Genomic DNA, 24,838 nt, shown 5'->3' on the forward strand with positions numbered 1-24,838 from the left:
CTGCCCACGGACTGCTCGACTCTTGAATAATTTTTTTTCTTTAGCATGTGATGGACTTGGTCATTGATCACCTTGTGCTCCGAAGGTGACACCCGATATGGCTGCTGTCGTAGAGACTGGTTAAATCCCGTGTCTAAGCGATGCTGTACACGAGAAGGGGGAAAGGATGGTGGAACCTATCGCTGTGAAAAATCGAACACTGCGAAGTGTTTTCGCAGAATATTTGCCACTTGCTGACGTTGGCTAGTACTAAGCGATTTGTTTATCACAGCCATCATGGGAGCGTCCATGGAGCATGTATTCGAATGTGACTCATCCGAGGTATCCGAGGCTTCAGCAAGCATGGCGAGCGGCAACGCTTGATGTTCACGAATAGCCGCAAGTTTCAGACCCTTTGGTAGCATTGTAGGTCCATTGGAGCAATTTATGGTTGATAAGACAATACGCCCGTCGATAAGCAACAGTGTACAATAGGGCACTAGAACATTATTCTTAATGCAATTAAGTTGAACGGGCTCTGCGGTAGCGTCAAATGTTCTGTCGGTTGCAGAACAGGCGACCGGGACACATTTAGCAGACAACAGCGGTTCGACGTTATATGTGGGCATACAAAGGGCACTCTCGTAACACGGCGGGTGTTCCACAAATACGGCTGGAAGGGTCGAATCTATAGTAATTTCTCCCGTTCGACAATCGATATTAGCACCATCCACCTTCAAAAAGTCGAGGCCCAGAGTTATGTCATGCGTAGCATGAGGTAAAGTTGCGAACTCCGCGTCAAATCTTTCACTACCCAAGCTAGCTTCCATACTGCACACACCTACAGGATACAGTAGTTCTCCGCTCACTGCACGAAACATATCGGTGCAGTCCTATGAAAACAGCACGTTTCGTCCTACAGCAGGTATTTGAGTGCGAGACTCAGTATTGAAACGGTCGCTCCTGTGTCCACTAAGACCATTGCTGAAACGTCGTCTACACGCACGCACACCTCATTTTTAAACATGCGAATTGGCGGAGGTATTTCTGTCAAAATCGAAGACTGTCCAGCGACCTGATCTCCAACGGCCGCACTGACTATAGTTTTCCGGCGGAGGCGATGGGTAGCGACACCGGCGAGATGGAGATCGGCTTACGCGAGGGGCAGGCGCTGGTGTCCAGCGCCGATCGGAGGCAGGCGAACGGTTTCACAGTGTTCCCAGGGTCTCGTTGAACATACCGCTTAGATATGTTTACGCACGGGCAATGTGTTGCTGGCCAGATATTGTTGATCGGTCGTACCTCGGCGGCTGGCGGTGTTGCGGGGCGAGGTTGCAGTACCCGGAAATGTGGCCCTCAATACCACCTTTGTAGCACAAGGGAAGAGGACGCTCGACAAAATGCCGCTCAAAGCGCTCAGCAGGCAGAGGTCGTTGAACTGGGAACAGCATCTCAGTACGCTGAACCGGGCCCGTCCGCCTCTGTGCACCACGGCTGGGGTGAAAGCGTTGCCCTTATCGCGGTTCTGACAAACAATTCCAGATGTGGCCACGTAGTTCCAGCCAAATTGCCGTTTGTGACACACACAGATGGTGGAAAAGTAGCACATGGTGCTGCGAGCGCTGAGTAATACGTATACTGGGTGCGTAGCCAGTGGTTGAACTGTGTTGCACACTAATTCTTTGTGTCGCCGCTGTTCTTCGCGTACTATTTTCAGGATAGTAGAGGCAACGTCGGTGGACGGACTCGTATCGACGCTGGCGATAGTTGTCGCGTTTGCCAGTCTTCCCAATTTGGGCGCAATACGACGTGTCTTCCACGTCTTAAATGTACAGCAGTGACGCAAGACATCCGAGACGGAGGTGAGGTCTTCTCTACCTATCAGGCAATTGTAGACGTCTTCTACGATGCCTTTCAGAAGACATCCGACTCGGTGTTCCTCAGATATCCGCCGGTTTATGATCTTGCACAGCTTGAGCACTTCCTTTATATATGTAGTGCGTGTCTCTCCCGGAGTTTTTTGGGCAAGTGTTCCCTCCGCACGTTTCTTTTTGGCATCAGAAAACATTTTCCTATTTCCTCAACGAAGAGTTCCCACTTTGTCAAGGACTCTTTGTGGTTCTCAAACCACATCAGTGGATTTCTCTAGAGAATAAGACGACGTTATCAAGCTTCGTAAGCAAGTTCCAGTGGTTATATCGGCTTGCTCTATCGCAGTGCGTAGGCCACTCGTGCACGTCTTCTCCCGCTCTTCCCTCAAAAGAGCGTGGTTCCATTTAGTGGTGTGTGGCTGCAGCGGGCATGGACATTTTCGCAGTTACAACTGGCGATGGGTGTGGTTCTTTGTTCTGGGACATGATGAATGTTGTCGGTGACAGACGGGCAAAACAGCGGCTCCGGCGAAGTTCAAGCGGATGCGACTCCGTAGTACGTCGACGTCATGTACCCCGCACCTCCACCACTCTGTTACGGGCTACTGTCTGTGAAGAGAGGGTTTATTGGCATACGACATAACCGACGGCCTTGAGCGCCAGCCGAGGTTGTAGATGTAGATCCTTGTGATCTACTGGCACGTACCCACTCTAGGGCATTGGCCAAGAATCGGGTAGGTTAAAGTGTAAAATAAGTCAAAATTTTATAATAGGTAAGCTGTAAGCGAAAGAGAGATTGTAGAGCCTGCATGATTTTATGAAACTGCAAATTCTACCATGATCATAAAGTAAAACAATTCAAGTTCAGTTTTGGTGAAAAAATTAGGCTAAAAAATTGTATTCAGAGTTTAAATCTCATTGATCCTAAAGGAAAAACTTGGATGGCAGCGCTAACCATCCCGTCGCTATGCCGAAGTGTGGAGGTACCCAAAGAGCACATTTTGCACAGTTAAATCTAATCGTAGTCGGAGTGGTATTTATAGGGTTCGTTTTCTTAGGCAAATAAATCGTCGACAAGAAAGAAAAGCCTGTTCTATGGTCTCATCTTCCTTACAAGCATGAGGAATCGGTTAGGGTGCCAGACCAGCCCCGTATAAATAAAAATTTAAGGAAGGTATGCGACAGCGAAGCCTACTAATAGTTATTTCAATTTTTCTCGGTTGGCATAGGTCTACCCTATCCAGGGTACAAGAGAGAATTCACACATCATCATTTGCCTCCGAACTCTTACAGCTATGATCAAGGCTGATGTAGGGAGAATTTCAATGGCTGGGCCAGCTATCGACACTTTCGTCAATGAATCAACCTTTCCTTTAGAACTAGGCCTGTATGTCCCGGTACAAAGACTAAATGGATATTAGTTCATTGTTGACGTACTTAGGATTTAAACAATTGCATAACCTGAGATTCATTGGGTCATGTGAGGGAAGTACACAAGGACAAAGAATCAGTAACAATGACTACATAATTTATTGTTAGGTTTAATTTACGAAAAGCCAGTACTATCGCTAAAAATTCTGCAAGAAATATTGGTACTGTTATGATCGACCTGTCAAGTGTGAGAAACATTCAGGCGTGCGTACCCATGACGAGATGATTTGCCTGGTCCCAGAAAAGGCTGTTAGGATAAACCTGGACGTCGCCCTTTCAAGTGTGAGAAACGGTGAAGCGTGCATTCGCATGACGAGATAATTGCTCTTTTCCCCGAAAAAGCGTCACCCCTTTACGCACTGAGCAGACACAAAGGGAAGGACGAAGAGGAGGAGACACGAAGGGGAAAGACTCGTCGACTTCACAACCTGACAAAGGCAGTGATACTTCCAGAAGTTCCCCAAGTTTTCCAAGAACATATCGACTACCACAAGACCGCGAGGGGTTATGTAAGGCCGTCCTGGCTACCGTGTTAAGCAGAATCGCTCGAGACTCGGATATAGTCACAACCATGTACCAATGAAGTGAATACATTCTTTTCAACTTCTTTTTCATCATCGGGATGCCCGCCTTCATATTCGTTTCCTGATTCGTGCAAGGAAGACCCACCTCACCCGGTCGAGATCGTAGCAGTGCATAGTCTGATAGCTGCAGGGAAAATAACCAAACGAGAGTAGGGCTGATTATACCAATACCACATTTTTCTTCGTTATGCGTGACATTAGTTGCTATGAGCACATTTGTTTGCGATGTTATAAAATAATAGCACTTAACATATATAAAATAGCACTTAACATTCTGTAAGGTAGGTGTTTTGCGTTACTTGGGAAAATATCGTCAAATCATCTGTCAAGAGAACTTACCCCCTCACAAATGTGCATAACCTATCTGATACTAACGTTCAACGGATAGAGAAGTGTTTGTACTAGATCAACCTGAGGAGTACGGAATCTAGGCCAATGTGCATCGAAAAACATACTAGGCTGAGAATTGAATACTATTTGGCAACGTATTATTGGTGATTCGTACGCCCTTAGAAATGTTTGTACCAAGAGCACACGAAACCGTGTTAGAAAAGAAGGAATTCTTGCTTCTATAGATACAAAAATAGTAGCTGCTACAAGTTATGCAGCCATAAACACAGTCTTAATGCCTGCTTTTCTAGAAGAGCAAGGGGGCGTAGCTTTGTTGCGTTCTCCAGGGTAGCGTACCCCACCGCTGCCGAGTTGTTGCGACGCATGCTTATCGAAGCTCGACCGACGTTCCTATTAGCGGCGAGAATTTGGAGTGGCGCCCTCTCGCGAGTGACGTCACGGCTAGGACTCCGCTCGCTGCGGCTCGCTCGGCTGGCGCGCGCGCTCGTTCCCTTCGTGTATGCCTGGGGTGTGGGTGGCTCGAGACTTGCTTATTGAAGGGTATGTCGGCTTCTTTCTGCTGCCACGCCTGAACCACAGTTCCTTCTCCTAAGTCGCGAAAGTCGATAAAATTTGCGGCTTGGCTATCGCAAGCTATGTAGCGGTAAAGGGGTCTACTGGTTTTGAATGCATATGTGCGCAGTGTCTGTCCATAGACTTTGCGTAAAAATAATTTCTGCAAATTCAACACGCGAAGTTGTGTATGATGCTTGGCTAAACACTTAACATTCCGTTAGTATTTAGCTTGGAGAGACATTGCATATAACATGGACGAAAAATCTTGGTAATTGGCGTCAGCATGTTATCCGTGTTAGAAAGACACTGCCGAGCGAACGTGTCATCATGATTATTATTACTCTGGTGACTTCTAGTCAAATATGTCCATTTATTAATACGTAAAAGAAAGAGTTAGGCGGGCATTTCTTATAAAAAAAGTTTGCTGCTATTTTCACCCCTGTCTGAAACAGACCTGCAAAAAACGAATTGCTTATGGCTGGTAACACTACGGCACGTCACGTAGAGTATTTACATCGTTGATTCACAAATACCATAGTAGCAATCACCTGAGAGAAAAGTTTCGTGGTTAAGATCGAGAGCCAATCAATTGCAAGCGATGAAATGTTTCATGGTGGCCCTCAGTAGCCTTCATCGACAATATGGCACACCCCTCACGCAACGGTAGGAACCGACTGTCGGTATGGAGAGGCACGCGTTCTTCGCGAAACACATCAGTTCACTACAACTTCGAATTGAAACTATAAAACATTTTTTTACAGCGTGAATTCGAATGCCTAAAGTATTCTCAAGGCACTACAGTGCAGCTTAGGGTGCCTAGAAAAGTAAAATTTAAGCTCCTTCTGCCTTACCATGTCTCGATGCAGCGTTGCTTAGTTATACAAACGGAGAACTATTCGCTTCGTAATACATAAAAGAGAACCTCGCAAACCTTCATAAAGAAAACACCACAAGCCTTACATACTTCACTTGATTTTTACCCTCCATCGGGGAATTGTGATATCTTCAATATGTCCCATACTACTAATGGTTGACGCTTCAACTTCTTTCTCGCTGTAGCCGCATGGTCGAAAAGGCATATTTCACTAAAAAATTTGGGCCGAGCAACCTGTGTCAGTTCGCCAAACATGTATGTTCACCGTCATGTATATTAGTCAAGCAACAAGCACCAGTAAATTTCACAAGTGAGTTGAACGTGTAGCACGGAAAAGGGAATATATATTGGTACATTCCTTTTCGTATTCTGCAAATAGCCGAAAGCCTTCATTAGCTTTACTACAAATTACCGCCACTTAACATAAACACGTGAAGAAACGCCTAATTTTGAGAAGCAGGTAAAGAAGCAAGTGGTGCTTGTAGAATCTAAACTGCAGTGTTAATGAAGTCCTGTGAAGAAATGCACAAATTAGATATTATACCGCGAACCACTCGTCATGAGCAAGCCTGTTTTAGCAGATTAAAATCAAGGTGACTGTTGTAAAGGTCATATATAGCCAGCGTTTGTGACATACTTGTTGCATCCCGGGATGTATGGTATCATAACTGGATTATTATTGAATGCTATGTCCTTGCGGTTGTCGATCCGTTCATGAACAACCCGCCATGGGCTAGACTGCGCTCCTTCGGCTGGCACTGTAGCATTGCCTTTGAGAGCTGCATTGTCGTCTAAGAAACAAGCTCCTTGAATAAATTTTCGCGAATGAAGACGTCGTAAAAATATATTTGATATTACCGCCATAAGTATACAAGCAGAGAGAACGAGGGCGAACAAACGAAAGCACCGCAGAAAGCGCCCGGACTGTAGCAGACGACAGGCGCGAGTCCATGCCCTGACGTCACGCGAGCGGCGCTCGCAGCGCCCCTGTAGTTCGTTCTCGGGGCTAATTGGGTAGCGTGGCGTTGTCTGCGGGCTGCAGGCGTCCGGTAGACCATGGCGACGAGGCAAGACGAGACGATTTCTAGGGCGAAACTTGCACGGTTTATTCAATGGTTGGTGGAAGATGAGAAGAAGAGAAGGAAGTGATAAAGTACATTGCGGGCCCCTTTAAATAGGCTCACTAAAGTCGTAGGCGGGATCTTACTCACATCAACGTCACGTGATATGGTGCTTCCACGGTGCTTAACGGTGGCACCCACTCACCCGACGACCTTTCACGAGCCCGCCTCCGCTAGTGGCAACCAGCAGGTGCGGGATCGCAGGCGCTTATCCTTTCTTCTAGGCGACGTTGGTTCGCGGAAGTTCTCCTGTAGAGTTTGACAGTTCGTGTAAAGGGCGTCTGGTGTAGATAGGCGGCTCATCCATTGTCTCAGCTGACGTCTTCACGAGCGTGCCTCCGTTGGCGGCAGCCGGGGGTCCTGTCTGGTTCGCGGAAAGGGTTTTCACGCACATACACGAAGGGGCCTCTAAGCACTGCGGGGCCCTACCAGACCGGTCATCCACTCAAGACAACCATGGAAAATTAGGAATCCATCCTTCGTTTCAATGAGGCATGGTGGTAGAGCATCCTTTTTGCCCTGGGTGTTACACGCCAACCGTAACAGCATATCCGGCGGGGGAGGAAGATCCCGACGCGTAGGGGCCAGCAGCCACTGGGCAAGGGATCTTGCGTTTCAGTAGCAGAATTTCCCTCAGGGGTGACGAACCCCTGGTTCGTAGCTGGCAGATTCCTGGGAGTCGTTCGTCAGTCCTAGTGGCGCTCTTGTGTCCTTTCTCCCTGGTCTGGTCCGGTGAAACGGGACTTGCAAACACGTTTCGCAACTTTTCGTCTCCTGTTTGGGCAAGCAATCACTACAGAACAGTGGCGGACCTACCACCACAAAGCAAGCGAGCACAAGTCCACCTTCCTCAAAGATACACCAGGCTTTAAAAAAAAGAAAAACCCGCTACTTCTTTCCCATTCCTTTCGCGCGTCCTCACCCCCCCCCCCCTCAGAACACTAAAAACAGCCATTTCTTGAAAACGTTAAGACGTGGTTACTAAAATCAGCTAACAGTCGACTACAGCTTCGCGATAATAAAAAAACATCTGAAAAAAGATACAAACGTAAATATGCCACAGAAATCCGAGTGAGCATGAGACTTTCGTTACTCTAGGGGCAACGACTCAGACCGTCGGCACTGCGTTAAGCTTACCCTTCTTGTAGCGAATATCGAAGGTGCACTGTTGAAGAGTCAAGCTCCAGCGCAAAAGACGGTCGTTTTTCGTAGACATGGACTGCAGCCATGTGAGGGGACAGTGGTCAGTCTCTATGGTGAACCTTGAACCAGCGATATAGCAAGCTACCATCTGCACCGCCCATACTACGCAGGCGCACTCCTTTTCTGACGCACTGTATGCTTCCTCACGAACTGAAAGCTTTCTACTGGCGTACAGTACAGGGTGTTCGTTTTCGTCATCTCTCTTTTGACAAAGCACCACCCCCATACGCCTGTCGCTGGCATACACTGAAGAATGAATGGCTTAGATGAGTCGGGCGCGTTCAACACTGGCTGACTCGTTAGTGCTTTCTTTAGCATACTAAAAGCCTTTTCTTTTTCGTCATCCCACTTTGCCGTTTGTGGTTCTGTTTTACTGAGAGCATCTGTTAAAGAACTTGCAATCTCGGAAGAACGCGAGATATATCTTTGGTAATAACCCGCCAAGCCATGGAATGAGCTGATGTCCCACTTAGTGCGTGGTTGCGGGAAGTTGTCTCTTGCGCTAAGTTTAACCTCGGAAGACGGATGATCGCCTTGCCCTATTACGTGACCCAGATAAGCTACCTCCGCGCGCCCTAATTGGCATTTGGGAGCCTGGACAGTTAAGTTGGCCTCTCGTAGACGACACAACACGGTTAGCAAGTGTTGCATATGGTCCACCCATGATAAAGAAAAGATTGCTATGTCATCGAGATACGGAAGTGCAAAGTCTTCCATTCCTCGTAGCACCTGGTCCATAAGGCTAGAGAAACAATATGGAGCATTCTTCAATCTAAAGCTCAGGACTTTCGGCCGAAAGGTTCCCATCGGGGAAACAAACGCCGCAAGCCTGCTTGCCCTCTCGGTCAGTGGAACCTGCCAATACCCTCTGACTAAATCGAGCGTAGAGATGAAATTAGCACTGCTCACTTTCTCAAGCCTTTCCTCGATATGCGGTATTGGATAAGTCTGGTCCTTCGTGATTAAGTTGAGCCGGCGGTAGTCGCTACACGGTCGCGAATCCTTTCCTGGTACCTCAACCAAGAGGTGAGGTATGATCACTCTCCTGGCTCGATTACACCTAGTTCTAACATCTTGTTTATTTCAGCGGCCATGATTTGACGTTGACGAGGTGAAACGCGATAAGCTTTCGAACGAACTGGGTCCGATGAGGTTAACTCGATATCGTGAACGATCGCAGTGGTCCTGCCAGGTGTGTCTGAAAATATGTCTTTAAATTCAAACACTAGTTCCCTCAGTTCGGCCCTTTAATTGGAATTTAACGCCGCCTGCTCTGCTAGCTTGTCAATGGCCTCATGAATGTCTTTTGCTCCCGTTACTGATGTTGACTCCAGAAAGTCGACAGGCATCCCCTCAGGTTGGTTAAGTGACATGTTCACAATGGCCTCTCTATGCCGGTAGGGTTTAAGTGGATTGCTGTGGTACACTTGTGGTGTCCTTCGTTTTCCCAGTACCGCGATTACGTAGTTTGTTTCAGATAATATCTGAATTATGTCAACCGGTCCTTCCCATTGAAGCTGTAGTTTGTTTTTCAATGAGGGTTTCAGTGTCATTACCTTTTCCCCAACTTCAAAGCGTCGCATTCAAGCCGTCCTGTCACAGTAATGCTTAGCATTGCATTGTGCCTTACTCATTTCCTGTCCTGCTAATTCTTGAGCAGTGTGCAGATGGTCCAACAGCTCTAGCACGTATGCCACAACCGAAAGATCGTCTGCCCGGCCTTCCCAGGCTTCTCGAACAATGCGAAGAGGCGACCGAAGGCAGCGGCCGTAAACGAGCTCTGACGGTGAAAAACCTGTTGACTCGTGCGGTGCAGTTTGAAGCGCGAACATTGCTGCAGGCAAGCAAACTTCCCAATCGGCTTTGTGCTCATAACAAAGGGCTCGAAAAACCGTTTCATGACTTAGTGGACTTTCTCTACCGCGTTTGACTGTGGGTGATACACTGAGCTATGGATAATTTTAATACCGCACCTTTCCAGAAACGTCGAGGTCAGTGCACTGGTAAAGACGGATCCTTGATCTGACTGAAATTCAGCGGAAACCTCACTCGAGCGAAGATAGACAAAAGCGCGTTGACGATCTCCACCGAGCTTACTTCTTTGAGGGGCACTGCCTCTGGGAATTTCGTTGCGGGGCATAGTGCAGTGAGAATATGCCGATATTCAGACTGCGTTGAAGGAAGTGGACCCACTTTGTCTATTATGAGCCTGCGAAATGGCTCCGTGATAAGGGGTACAAGTTTCATTGACGCTTTAGCCTTATCTCCGGGCTTGCCTATGCGTTGACATGTGTCGCAGCTTCTTACGAATGCTTCTACTTCTCGAAAGCCGCCCGGCCAGTAACATTCCTGCACTAAGCGGTCCTTTGTTTTATTAATGCCAAGATGTCCAAAAGCCCTAGTGAACCAGGAGCAGGAGCTGCTAACGACAGGGATGCGGCACCACCAGTTGGTCAAATTGCGCTCCCTTTCTACTGGTGTACTTTCTATAGAGGACGCCTGCCTTGTTGAGTAACATTACGTTCTGTTTGGCCACACCTTCTTTCGCGTCTGGCCTTAGGTTAGGCAGGGTGAAATCTTTTTCCTGTTCAGCAATCAATGTGGCAGGGCTTACATTCAATAACTTTTTTATGCATTCTGCCTCTCGAGACATTTCAGGCTCCGGTGTTTTCCTGACCTCTTCATTATCTAGTGCACCTTCCGGAATATCCACTATAGGGCGGCTGTCCTGTTTGGTGCTGGTTGACGAATCCTCTGTCAAACCTGTTTCCTCCACCACAAGACATTCGTACACTGCTTCGGCCACGAGCTCCCTTGCCTTGGAACGAGTCAGGGCTTGTACTATTGCCTCACTATACCCGGTTCCCCTGCGTCGCAGCAAATCTTCACATTTGTTAGAAGACGAATATGGATACTGTGGCGGGAGATGTGCCGAGACGGCGGCTTCAGTGTCCAGTACTCCAAAAGGGCCTTCGATACGAATCTTGGCCACCGGGAGACAAACACTGGAGGTCCCTACGGCTTGCCTTATCCAAGCACATTCTCTCGTGAACTGGCCTTCCTGTACGGCACCACGTCCATTGTGGCTGCCGAGTCGCGAAGCACCCTACACGGTTTGCCGTTTACCACGAGGTCACGAATGTACGGTTCTAGCAATTTAAGATTTTCTTCGTTACTAGTTAGTGATACTGACACTCGTTTGGAATTTTTACATCCCACGTATATATGCCCCGTTTGCTGGCAGTTGTAGCAAACTGTTGGTTTCTTTGCCTTGAAAGCTTTTTTCTTTTGCCTTTCTGACCTCTGTTCGGGTGAATCCTCCCTTACCTTGCTGTTCTCGTCACTAATTTTCACCGAATCTGACCTTTCCTTGGATTTATACTGACTCGACTTTGACAATCACTCTGGCTTGCCGGGTTTGTATTTATTCATCTCCTCCTTAGGAGCTTCGTTGCCTTCGAACGCAGGGCGAGTTACGTACTCCTCAGCCTGATTGGCCGCTCTCGTGATAATGTCCACGCCTGGCCTCTCCTGAACCCAATACTTGATGTTTTCTGGCAGCCGGTGGTAGAATTGTTCTAAAGCAACGTACTGCATTGTCTTTTCATCGTCACCGAGTGCACATTCTTCTCTGAGCCATTCTTTCAGGTTTACCTCGAAGGTGTATGCAAAATCTGAGTATGACTCACTTTTGGTCTTCTCGACCTCCCTGAATTTTCGCCGGAATTTTCTGCTGATAATCTATACTTTTTAAGCAGACTCGCTTTGACTTCATCGAAGTCCTCTGCTTCTTCTTTCCCCATGCGGGCAATGATATCAGGTACCTGTTGTGGCAGTACCGTAAGCAAAACGTTGCGGCCACGTGTTTCTCGCGAATTTTGCCTTCTCACACCTGCGCTCAAGCTGCACCAGAAAAAGACCTATGTCCCCCCCCCCCCCAGCCCGCTGTCAAGTCTGTCATTCTGCGCTCGCTTTCACATGCCTCTGTGCTAGGTCTTTCAGTATTTTTAGCTTTCATGAGCTCAATCTCTAGGCGCTTCATTTCGAGAGCGTCGTGTGCAATACGGTCGCGCTATTCTTTGGCCTCACGTGCTGCCCACTCGCGCTCTTCTTTTAACTCTGGGCGCTTACGCTCTTCCTTTTCTTATGCTCTTCTTCTTTATCCTCAATGCTCCCTGGACATTCCTTCAGTTCATCGTCATCTGCCCCGGTCGCTTCGATCGCCTCTGTGATCTCCGGCTTTCTCTTTGATTCGGCAATTTGGAGGCCCAACTCTCTGGCCAAGCTCAGCAATTCCGGCTTCTTTAGTCCCTTCAAGTTCATGGCTGCCCCTAGTGCTGCTAACTCTTCACTCTATAACAACCTCGACATGCTCAAAACTTCCGTCAAGGGTTAAAGAAAAATCACTGCCCTGTACTTTCCAAAAAATACGTAAAGCCAAGTGATATCGTAGTGAAGAAAAGCCGTGCACTCACCATACGCAGTCATGAATCGAGGCACCTTCCTTCCGAACGTTGTCACCAGGAGGAAGAGGCGACGATGTCTTAGATGTCATCCAAAGTTGGGGTCTCCAGGGTAGCGTATCCCAATCGCTGCCAACCAGTTGCGTTCTCCAGGGTAGCGTACCTCACCGCTGCCGACCAGTTGTTGCGATGCCTGTTTCTCGCAGCTCGACCGGCGTTACTATTGGGTAGCGTGGCTTTATCGGCGGGTTGCAGGCGTCCGGTAGACCATGGCGATCAGGCAGGGACGAGACGACTTCTAGTGCGAAACTTGCATGGTTTATTCAATGGTTGGTGAAAGATGAAAAGAAGAGAATTGAGGGAAAAAGTACATTGCGGGGCCCTTTAAATAGGTTCACTAAAATCGTAGGCGGGACCTTGCTAAGGTCAACGTGACGTGATATGCACTGAGTTCCACGGTGCTTGGCGGTGGCTCCCACTCACCCGGCGACCTTTCACGAGCCCGCCTCCACAGGTGGCAACCAGCAGGTCCGGGTTCGTAGGCGCTTATCCTTTCTTCTAGGCGACGTTGGTTCGCGAAATATAACCTACGTGCCCACGCCGTGAAAGAGAGCTGTCATATATAACACCAAGGTGCTTAACAGCATTCTACTTATGGAATGAAATTGAGCTGGTACGACAAAGGTGTATGTACTGGGTCCTTCAAAGGAAATACGAGCAATGTGCTCTTGTTCACGTTTAGAGCCAGACGAATGGAATTTATTCCAGCTTCTAGAACAAATTAATACCGTTTGAGGTTTTCGTAAAGTGTTTAAATATGCTTTGCCAATGAGAAGAATTAGATTTCATCCGCATACGCGTAAGTGTACACGTCCTCTTTGGATGGAATGGAGCTCAGTAAGATATCAATGAAACTGGAGATAGCACTGACCCTTTTGGAACTCCTTTTGCCTGTCTACACGTACTCGATGAAAAGCCGTTCTGGAAGCAATAAAATTCTCTGCCACTTAAAAATTGCCTATATTTGGGGAACTTAAGTTCTCGCAGCCGGTTTACCGATATCTCGTGTTCGACGCTATCGTATGCCTTGGCGATATCAAGCGCAACCAATGCGGCATACTGATCTTGGCGCCGTGCATGTTGTACACGACTTTCCAGGTCAATTTCCGCCTGCCATATGGAGCATCCCGGCCTGCATCCAATAACGGGCCCTATAACGTAAAACTATTCCAATATGTTTTTATTCCAATCTTCAGACGTCAAATTTAAGCAACCGCCGACGCAAGCATCGGGCGGTGACCCGCAGCGTTGCCTTAACAGTCCAATGAAACGCTCTCCTCGTTCATCGAAGGTTACTTTTCTTTGTTTTCAAAACAAATAACATTGCCTATTTTGAGCGGTTTTTCTTAACTAATTGGCTGGCAAGAGGCGGGGAGCGCGCCCAAGTGGAGAGGGGTTCGATGGGGCCAAGCGAGCGCGCTAAAAATAGATAACCGGATGAAGAGGGAAGGGCCGGCGTCTGCGAATGGTCCGCTTTCCCTTACTTAGCTTCCGGTGGGCGGTCGAAAATCGCGGCGGCATGCAACGGAACGTTAAAAATGCCTCTAAAGCGGATCCTCAACAAGGAAGAGTTGGCAAAGTTATGTCGTATATGTGCCGAAAGAGCTCGGTAACGTAATACTGCCACGGAAAAATGTTTAATACGCGCAAATAAATCCATGCTCCCCGGCCGCTCCGAGCAGCTAGTGCCAGAACAATCGGCGGGGAGACATCTTCTATTCCTTTCGGAACGGGGCAGTCTCCGGCTAATCAGAAAAAAATCCAGTTTTATTCAGCATATTAATGCAGTTTTAACACGTACACATAACTTTGACGCAATGAGTTTTCGCGGTTTTGTGACAGGAAGAGTGACAGACAGGTGAATCGACAGACAGGGCCAATAGCAGAGGGTTAATAGCGAAAAGGCGTCGAATCAGAAATCATTATTTTCTTTTGTTCGGTAGACTGATGCATAATCAGTGTGTGCACGTCATGTCAGCTTGGGAGCTATCGCGGTTTTCGAGACGTCTCATGACAGACAGGCGTAGTGGGGGTGGTCCAAAATAGTTTTTGACCAATCGCGGAACGTTGATTGCAGAATTGGAATAGAAATGTTTGGAATAGCTTTACGTTATAGCGCCCATGGACTAAGAAGCATTCTCGAATTAATAATATTCATAGCGTGAACCATGTAAGGTTTTTTCTATCAACTTTACAAAAGTTGATGTAAGGGTGATTGGTCTAATGTCTAGGGTATAACCCTCTCCCGTTTTTTTTTTTTTTTGTAACGGTGTAATCTTTGCAATCTTCCATTCTGGTGGAATCCAAGCTCGTCTGACAGAATAATTTATGACGTTTAATAGAACATCTTGCGACTGTTTATATAAAATTTTTAACATGGCCGAAGTGATTCCATCAGGGCCTGGAGCTTCAATTGTAATTTTCTGTAAGACGGATCACAATTCATCCACAGATATCTCCGTAAAATCCTCATCGATATGGAAAACCAATGTAGGACGACGAACGTTAGAAGAAAAGCGATGCTCCAGCCCTTTAGCTAGAAATTCCAATGACTATAACATGTCATGTGGGGATAAAATTCTAGATTTCACGTTTACCGGCGACGCTACCATTTTCTTGCCTCTAAGAAAGCCGAATAGGGTGCGTTTGTTATTGGGTTTGGTAAGAAAATCAAATTGCTTTATGTCATATTCAGCTTTTGATACAATACGTTTAAATGTAGCTGCAAGAAATTTATAGTTTTACCAATTTTAGGGGCATTGGTTATGTAACAATTTCTTACGGGCGGCTTTCTTCTGCTATAATCCCCTGAGCAGTTATCATTCCACCAGCGCGAAGAGGATTTATCTTTAAAGGGCCCCTGAAACTGTTCGGACAAATTCTGTAAACGCGTAGGGTACAGCTTAAGTAGAACATTCGCACCACAATTTAAGTGAAGCGTTACGTATTAATGGAGCTACAAGCGATTACAAGTTACCCTCCTCCCTAGCCATGCTTTTCCTCCTCAACTCGTTCGCCGAGCGATCGGGGCTAAGCTCCGCCTTCACTGGCTCTGCGTCACGATGCGACGTCACATCGTCCACTTCCGGTTGTTTTGGAGCCCGCCCTCGACCGCGAGAAACCTCTCCGCTAGCCGCTTGGCCGTCGACCCCAAGCGAAAGCTATCGAAGCAGCGTGCGTTGCAAGCATTCTGTCGTAGCGCCGAACGTGTCTGGTATTCCGGTAATCACACATTACCTGAATATTTCGACGGAACGGTGGAGGCATAAACTCAAGCTGATGAAGGAACTTTAGCGTAGACGTACGTGAGCTGCCTGATACGGGTGCCTGCCTCCACGGTCCAGCCACCCGTTGGCCCCGTTGGCGTAGAGCTTAACCAGCCAAATAAAGAGCTAATATTGCTCTAACCAAGTGTAAAATGTTTTAAACATTTACAAATACAACGTGTTAACGATCACACTCCTGCGAAAAATTTACACCAGCAGCAAAGAAGAATATATTTTGTTACTGCTACTGTGTGTGGTTGAGCTCTATGCCACCAGGTGGCTGCACCGTGCAGACCATTCACATTTGCTCTTCTGCACCTCAAACGACACGCAAGGGGACACGGCCAGGCTCTAAATTAAATTAAATTATTTGGTTTTACGTGCCAAAACCACTTTCTGATTATGAGGCACGCCGTAGTCGAGGACTCCGGAAATTTAGCCCACCTGGAGTTCTTTAACGTGAACCTAAATCTAAGTACACGGGCGTTTTCGCATTTCGCCCCCCATCGAAATGCGGCCGCCGTGGCCGGGATTCGATCCCGCGACCTCGTGCTCGGCCAGGCTCTGTCCACTTCACATTCACATTTGCGCATCTGCTCACCCGTTAAACGGCACAGTCAAGCGGCCAGGCCCTGTCCCCTTGCGCTTGCGTTTGCCCTAATACCGGACTCGCGAAACGCTATTGCGTTAGTAATCTTCCGGTGTAAAGTGACGGCCGCAATCGCACAAATCGTGGCGCCGATCGGATAGTGGCAGTCCGATGCGCTGCAGCCAGTCAGCTCGTGTACTGGCTTGCAGAGGGACACGATGTCGCAGCTTGACATATTGCCAGTCGCTACGTCTGCAGTCCACAACGCAACAAAGTCGAATCAAAGCGCTCGCGAAAAGACAAACCCATACTGACGGCGGAGCTCTCGTCAAAGACGGAGCACTGTAACACAAGCAGACGACACTTGCTGTGTGCCGGAAGTGCTTAAGTTTACTGAAAAATTGTTCTTGTGCATTCTCTCTATGTTACTTTCTTTTTATAAAAAGAAATTAACTAACATTCCAACTATTACGAAAATCATTTGTTTACCATAAAGTTGGAAAATTATCGATCACGCGCCCTGGTCAGCCAATCGGATAGCTCGCCCCACTGACGTCATATGGGTGATTTCGGTCATATGGGTAGGGGCGTCTTAAAATTCCGCCGAGCCGTGCGCTGAGATCGGCAGCGATGTGCATTTTTAAAACCTTATAATAAATTACACGCTTTACGCAGAGCACTTAGATGTGTCAATTAATGTTCAGAATGACCTACTCTAACGACTCAGTACGTTTGTAGAAAATCGTCAAAATCGTTTCAGGGTCCCTTTAACTGAGTGAACCTCACATTCAGTTTTTCTACGGGAGTCCTCTAAGAGAGAAAGAAGGCTTAATGCTTTTTGCTTAGAATTCGACTCGGATAGGGTAGCCAGTGATGATCGCAAATTACTTTGGAATTTACTGTAATTTATGTATGTTCGCCTATGAGATACTAAATATGTTACCGGCACGTAATCTCAAGAATCACCGCAATATTCTCACTATTTGTGGCATAGTCAACAGTTGACCAAGAGCATACGCAAAGACCTGAACCTGAGAAAGTCAAATCTAGAGCAGAAGTAGCTAAACCTCTACTGAAAGTAGGATTATCTCAATTTTGACATTAGAGGTTATTGTCCTGAGACCAATACCACTGTCATCCGCACGGATCTGTTTTTCAGCCCCAAGTCAGACGATGAGAGTAGAAACCAGGCGCCAATATGACATCATTTCCACTAATAGACATTACACTAGCCAGATGTCCTGTGTAGTGAACCCCTGAAGGATATTATAGATTGGCGATGAGAAATGAATGACATAAAGGTAGGTTTAAGGCTATTACTAGAATATCGAATTCAGGGGACAGAATTTTTAGTGCTTTCTTTGCTTTTTGGCAAATTCTGGTTGAAAATGATGTAAGTAATTCACCATCGTGTAGACCCATCGAAACGAAAAGAGCGATAATTTCTCAGATGAACACTTTTCTCTGTGGCTAGCCAAGTTGCTTGTAAAAGGATTATATCAGGATCTAATTGAACTGTGAGACACAATAATCTGTGGAAGCTGCAAAACTTGAACGACAGTTCCACTGTAGTACTTTTAAAGAACATATGTTAGAGATGGTATTGCACTAGCAACAACCTTCTCCAAAATACCCTCCTTGAGGACCTTTGAGAATTTGGCCGGAGAATTTGTGTTCTTATTCTGGGACGACAAGGAAGAAGCAGCGTTTAATGGCAACCGGCAACGTTTTTGACCTTGAGCATCGAGTTCGTCAGTAGTGACGTACGAGTCCGCTATCGCTAGGCGAACGTCCTCTTCCTCTACGCTCTATTATTCCGTGTCGCACTACGGCTTCATGAGAGGGGCCTGTTGGGCTAGTTGGTACATAGGTACGCGAGGAGAATGCTGTTATGATCACCTAAGTTTTCCAAGAAGTCATCGACTACCACATCTGGCGACGGGGGGGATGCCCCACTAGCAAACACGTAGCTGTGACGGTTGATGTTCACGCCTCATCATTGACTTCGCTTCAAGACAACAACGTCGCCCTCCTGACCGTCACGAAGTGGCCAATTATTGATGAAAGGGTCCTCGTCAAGAACTCCTGGGGGAAAGCGTCGACGGCAGAACATGACGAAAGCACTAATACTTTCACAGGCTTCCCAAGAAAACATCGATGACAACAAGATCGCAAGGGGTAATTAAGGCCGTCTTGGCCCCCGTGTTAATCAGAACTGCTCGAGACTCGGATAAGGGTCACAGCCATGTACCAATGAAGTGAATACAATCTTTTCTACTTTTTTTCGTCATCACGATGCCCGGCTTTGTCGTCATTTCCCGATTCTTGCGGTGAACACCCACCTCACCCGCGTTGTTAGCCCAGCCACCTTCCTGTCGCTTTGTCTATGTGTGCCTCTCGATTTTTTCCTTTTTTTCAAGTTTGCTGCCATTCTTCTAGCATAACCACTACAGCTTGTGGCACATACCCAAATCATACAAAATTATCGCGCTTGTAACAATTTATATATAAACGAAATAATCATAGCATAAGAAGCCAACAAACGAAGACACCAAGGACAACACAGGGGAAATTACTTGCACTTACTAATTGAATTAAAGAAATGATAAATAAATTGAAATGACAGTGGATGAAAAAACAACTTGCCGCAGGTGGGGAACGATCCCACGTCTTCGCAGTACGCGTGCGATAATTTAACCAATTGAGATACGGCGGTGCCGTTTTCCCATCCGCATTCTTTGGTATTTATGTGTTAGTACCAGAACTAACCGTAGGAGTGTTATATATATATATATATATATATACGCAGGAAAGAGACGACGAACTTTTTGGGAGATTTCTTTTTCTTACTTAACGTTTTCGGCTGGTGGACCAGCCTTCGTCAGAGTACACTGTACTGTACTCTGACGAAGGCTGGTCCACCAGCCGAAAACGTTAAGTAAGAAAAAGAAATCTCCCAAAAAGTTCGTCGTCTCTTTCCTGCGTATTTTACGTCGGGTCCAGCGTGCTGAACTTTGAAGAAAACCCCTATATATATATATATATATATATATATATATATATATATATATATATATATATATATATATATATATATATATATATAATCGCAGGGTTTTCCGCAAGACCCGAAGGTATAACATTCAAAAAAGACAAAAGACGAATATTACGGCATATGTTTGTACTGATGTCGGAGTGAATTCACTCCGACGAAGGCCGGTCCTTCGGGCGAAACGTCAGTAAAAGCATATGGCATAACGTTCGTCTTTTTTTTTTCTTTTTTGAATGATATATATGCTCCTAGGCATGCTTGAAGGCCGCCTTCAAGGTCACATAAGTGGTCAGAAACTGGCATACAACATCAAACTAGGCCAAAGTCCCGAAAAGAGCTATCGCTTTAAACGCCTGTTTAAATTGGTTATAGTGGGGGTGGTGGTGAAAAACGTCTTTATTTATAGATGGCTGGCCTCGAAGTGCTGCGAAGAGATGGGTTAAAATATCGCACTTCTTGCATCACACCAAGGAGTCGAAATTTACCTGCCGGATGTAGGAGAGCAGCTTACGATATGTATGAAGTGCCAGTCAGCTGCTTTTGCAAGCCATTTCCGTCTCGGGTGATGACCCCGAGTATTTGTGGTTACCGTCCAAGTTCATTTTAGCGCGTTCACCTGTTCACCCTTGGCGACAAAGGGGACAAACACTCGTCGCTTTGATGTCTCTACCTGTCCGTGATGGGAGCCGTTAGTGGGACACCGCCAAACCAAAGCTGCACAATATCACCTCTTCTTTCCTGGTCAACCTACCAGCCACTAGTGATGACCACAGAACAGTGGGAATTAATGCACGTGTCTCGAGGTTCTTCTTGGCTAAATGTGGTAGTCTTAGAATTTCAGGCATGGATGAACGCTGAGCAGCCGGGATTTCTTGGAGACTATAAGGACATTACCAAATCTTATTAAGTAGTTAGGGCGCAATTCCATATGTCTGCCGCCACTACAAGTGCGCTACGAAAGAGTAAAGGTCATTGGTAACGCGCTATAGTAGCGGTACTAATAACGCACTAATAGTAGTGCACCAGGCCCTAAATCGGCCCTAAATCGGCCCTAAATAGGCCCTAAATCGCTTTCTTCAAAGGCGTGCGTAGAACATCTGGCGTAGGTCATAGTATGCCTGCGTGTTTCCGTTGTGCTGCAGACCGCAAGAAGGACCTGGTGAAGTTGCAGTACGGCGAGTACGTGTCCCTGGGTAAGGTTGAAACGGTGCTCAAGACGCATCCGCTGGTTGACAATGTCTGCGTGTACGGAAGCTCGTTGAGCACCTTCATCATCGCCCTGATCCAACCGAATGAGGCAGCCCTGAAGCAGACATCGAAGTCCCTCTCCATTGCTGAGGACCAAAGCTTGGGACAGCTTTGTGAAAATATCATTTTGCACAATGCCGTAGCCAACGAACTTTCAGCTCATTGCAAGAGAAGTAAGTAATTGCTTAGTCCCGCCTTGTTCGCGATATGCAAACTGTGGCGTAAGAAACAATTGCTTTTCTCCCTATCTCTCTCTCTCTCTTTCTGGTCTTGACTACATGTAAATTTAAGGAAAAAAATCAGGCTGGCTCCTCGATCTTTGCTCAAGGCATTTGCACTGACGCTAATGTAAACATCAGAGGAAAACAGGAGTAGTGTAACACTTGAAGACAGTGCCCTAGGCTTACAATAAATGTGTAGATACGTATAATCTTTATTACCAGAATTTCACGCCGAACTTGTTTGATCGATCATCGGAACTTGCACATATAGAAGCAAAAGGACATTTGCTGTTTTGCCTCTTAGAATAGGCTGCTAACTTTCAGCTTCAAATTTAGCAGGCAGCAACGAGCATGTGAGTTGTCAGTAGTCCGCAAATGTATAAAGTAGTCTGACATGTAAAGGATCTTTATTTCAGCTATACTTAGCTTAAGAATGTTTGCCATAAAATACACAAGAAATTGTACGTACACATTCTCTGGAAAGGTAGCGGGATTCTTTTATTTCAAAGGATCCTGAAACATGTCCCTGATGATTATGGAAGGGAAAAAACACTTACTTTGTGGCAAATTCGAACACACATAGATGCGAAAGGATGATTTCTTGTGCCATGGACACACCGATGCGAAAATCCTTACATGCGTGCCACAATCACTGAAAGCATACAATAACGCTGTTATCGTTATCGCGATAACAGCGTTATTATTGCGGCACTCCGTGATAACCGAGTGAGGCACGAAATGAGGCACCAAGATTAAACGCAGATTTTGACAGCTTTTCAGGGGGGGTGGGGGGGTAGTTCTTTTTATGTGCATTTCGCTTAATCGGCAATAAAATGGCGCGTTATCAAAAGTTAAAGGTTCAGGGTTCTCAAGTGTGCTCTTGACAACAAGGGCGGACCACATAGTAGTGCGGACATTAAGAAAAATACCTTTATGGCTCCTTCTGTACAACAATGCCAGCTAACAGAAATACATACAATAGTTTCTCGATAGAGACACGCTGATGAGTCGAGAATGTTCGACTCATTGCGCAAGGCTACCTAGCGAATGGTTCACCTATGCCCTGCACCAGGGCCTAAGTCATTCGCTGGGGTGGTCTTGCGAACTGAGCGGGTCCGAGCGATCGTATTTGCCTATGTCTTCCGCACGATGCAGGACGCAGGGCAGTGCCGCAAGGAGCCCCGGCAAGCGTTCGATCTGTCCTCGCGCAACGACGTCCCGAATTAAAAGAAAAGAAAGCAAGTTTCTCTTGCTCGTGGCTTGCGGAATTTGAGCTAGTTTTTTAGGAAAAGACTGGTTAGAAAAACAGGGAATTGTGCTGCATGGGCCGAACAAGCTCGCTGAAGTGACAAATGACGCTACACTAGCCAATTCTCTGCTGTGTTCGTTCAAACTCTCACTGGGCATTCAGGACCACCTGTAACCAATCGATCTAAAGAAAGACGCGACGCCAAAGTTTCTGAAATGTCATTTGCAGTATGCGATGCTGTATGCCGAGAACTCTTCAAACTACATGCTCAAAGTATAATTGAGGCAGTCTCCACCTCTGGCTGGACGACCCCTGTGATGGCTGTTAGGAAGATGAATGGATCACTACAATTGTGTGGCGGCTACAGGAGCATGGTTAACGCAGACATCAAGCCAACTACAGAGGATGAGCGAGTGACAGAGGATACGCCGTTGCTGTCAACGCAGCTGCTTTCAACTCTACGTGGAATACAGGCCTGTTCAAAGAACGAGGTAACACACGCTTATCAACAGTTACACGTCGACAAGGCCACTTCGGAGTTTCTGGCCATCAATACCATTAAAGGCTGGTACTTGCAGAAGTATCTACCGTTCAGCATTTCGGCCTCACCATCCACATTCCAACGTCTCATGGATTAATTGCTAGCTCTACTGCCCCGCATTTGCGATTACCTAGACGATATTCTCATCATCGCAGCGTCAAATGAAGAACATATAGATCGGCTGAAAGCTGTTTTGCAGCTCTTGTAGAAAACAGGTCCATCGGCATACAAGGAGAAATGCAAGTTCGAATTTCGCGCAGTACAGTTCCTAGAGACCACAAAGTGAGGTTAAGGGGGTTGAACCAGCACCTGAAATGTTGAAGCTATAACGAAGACTCGAGAGCCAACAAACAGGTCGCGGATTTAATAGTTTTAATGTTCGGTTTTTACAGCCACTTCCTTCGTGACAAAGCGTCGATAGCCGTACTACTTCATTGTCTGTTGTATCAAAAGGTGAAGTAATGGGAAGCCTCTCACAGAGCTGCCTTCAATAGACCAAAGGACGCACTCTGTGAAAGCACGGTTCTTTGTGCATTAGGACGATTCTCGTCCACTAATGATTACCTTAAGGGTTAGGAACAGCCCTTGCACAAGTGCATGGAAACGCACACGAAGTAGCTGTCACGTTTGCGTCAAGAATGCTTGTTAAATGCGAAAAAGAACTCCTCCCAACTGGACAGATAAGGGCTTGCAATCGTGTTCGACATCACGCACTTTCATCAGTACACTGCTGGTCGTCATGTATATTTAATAACTGACCCTAAATCACATCTCGGAATAATGTGTCGTAGGAAGCAGATTCAGCAAGCGTGTCACGCGGAGGCTTCGTTGGTACGTGATTTTGAGCACCTACGACTACGAGCTGTTGTATCGGGAAAGAAAAAGACAACAGAATGCGGACGCGCTCAGCCGACTGCCACTTGCCTCGCATTCCTATGAATCAGTGGCACCGGGTGACGTTCTGATGATTACAGGTCTGAGTAAACCTGCAATAAGGGCCGAGAAAATAGCAAAACTGACAGTAGAAGATTCCAGTCTCCGAAGTTTAAGTATTTGCAAACAGTACATAGAGTATACCGCGTCATAGAAAGGTACCGACTTTCAGCCCTATACAAAAGTGATGTGTAGGAACTATCAACGCACCGTGGTTGTGTATTGTGGGGAATGCGAGTAATGATTCCAACGGAGGCTAGAAAGGGAGCTAGGACTTTCCTTCACTCTAACTACCTGGAAGGACTACGATGAAAGGCTGCGCTCGTTGTCACTTCTGGTGGCCTCGATTACATGCCTATATAGGGGGCAAGGTGTGGTCATCTAAAACATGCAAATGCGCAGCCGCCTTCTGCCAGCATTTGCGATGCCGGAATTATTACGTCCACGGGAACCATGGAAAGTCATCCACGGATTTCGCTGAACCGGTGAAGAGCCGCATTTTGCTTTTACCAGAGTGGATGCCTTCTCCAAGTGGCTAGAAGTCATACCAGTGCCATCACAGTCTAATTCGATGGCCACGTACATGCTACACTCACTCTTCGCCATTTTTAGCATACTGCAAGTGCTGGTTTCTAATAGTGGCACAGCATTGGTTTTATGGCATATGCAATGCTTCTTCGCATTGAACAGAATCAAACACATAACATCAGCTCCATACCCCCCAGCTGCAAACCAACAAGCGGAACGTATGGTGACAGAAACGAAGATAGAAGCTGACTGATTGTAGACTCTCCTGCCGGCTGTCACAATTTTTGTTTAAGCAGCATACGACTCCGCACACTACAGCGCAGAAGACCTCAACGGAATTGATGCTGGGTGGGCAGCCTCCGTCTCATCTGTATGCGCTACACACTAAGGAATAGGTCGAAAAGGGGAGGTTGGATGACGTCACAAGAGATTGCGCGCCAAGTTACAAGATAAAAACTCGCAGGTATCACGTGGCAGTACCGTCAACGAAAACCAACCGCTGAAAGCATTGCATCTATCTACACAGATATTGTCTCTGAGCAGTGCAATGATGCATTGTTACGGACCATAATAACTATGACAACTTAGCGCGATTCGGCATAAATATAAGGGGAGGAAGGGACACGGTGACTTTCTTGTCCCTTTCTCCCCTTATCTTTTTGTCAACTTGCGTTAAGGGGTCATAGTTCTTATGGCCCGTAATACAGTATGAACCGACT

The 24,838-nt window shown here is 46.7% G+C and overlaps 1 protein-coding gene across 1 annotated transcript in view; it reads left to right on the forward strand.

The window, feature by feature from the left end:
• The window catches only part of LOC142587767 (fatty acid CoA ligase Acsl3-like), a 130,250-nt gene that overhangs the window by 104,278 nt on the left and 1,134 nt on the right, over positions 1-24,838 (forward strand). The window contains exon 13 of the mRNA XM_075699049.1: positions 20,542-20,820. Within this exon, the coding sequence (XP_075555164.1) occupies positions 20,542-20,820 (279 nt within the window). The remainder of the gene's footprint in view (positions 1-20,541; positions 20,821-24,838) is intronic.

The sequence above is a fragment of the Dermacentor variabilis genome, chromosome 1 (genome assembly GCF_050947875.1).
Source record: "Dermacentor variabilis isolate Ectoservices chromosome 1, ASM5094787v1, whole genome shotgun sequence".
In the NCBI taxonomy this organism is placed as follows: Eukaryota; Metazoa; Arthropoda; class Arachnida; order Ixodida; family Ixodidae; genus Dermacentor; species Dermacentor variabilis.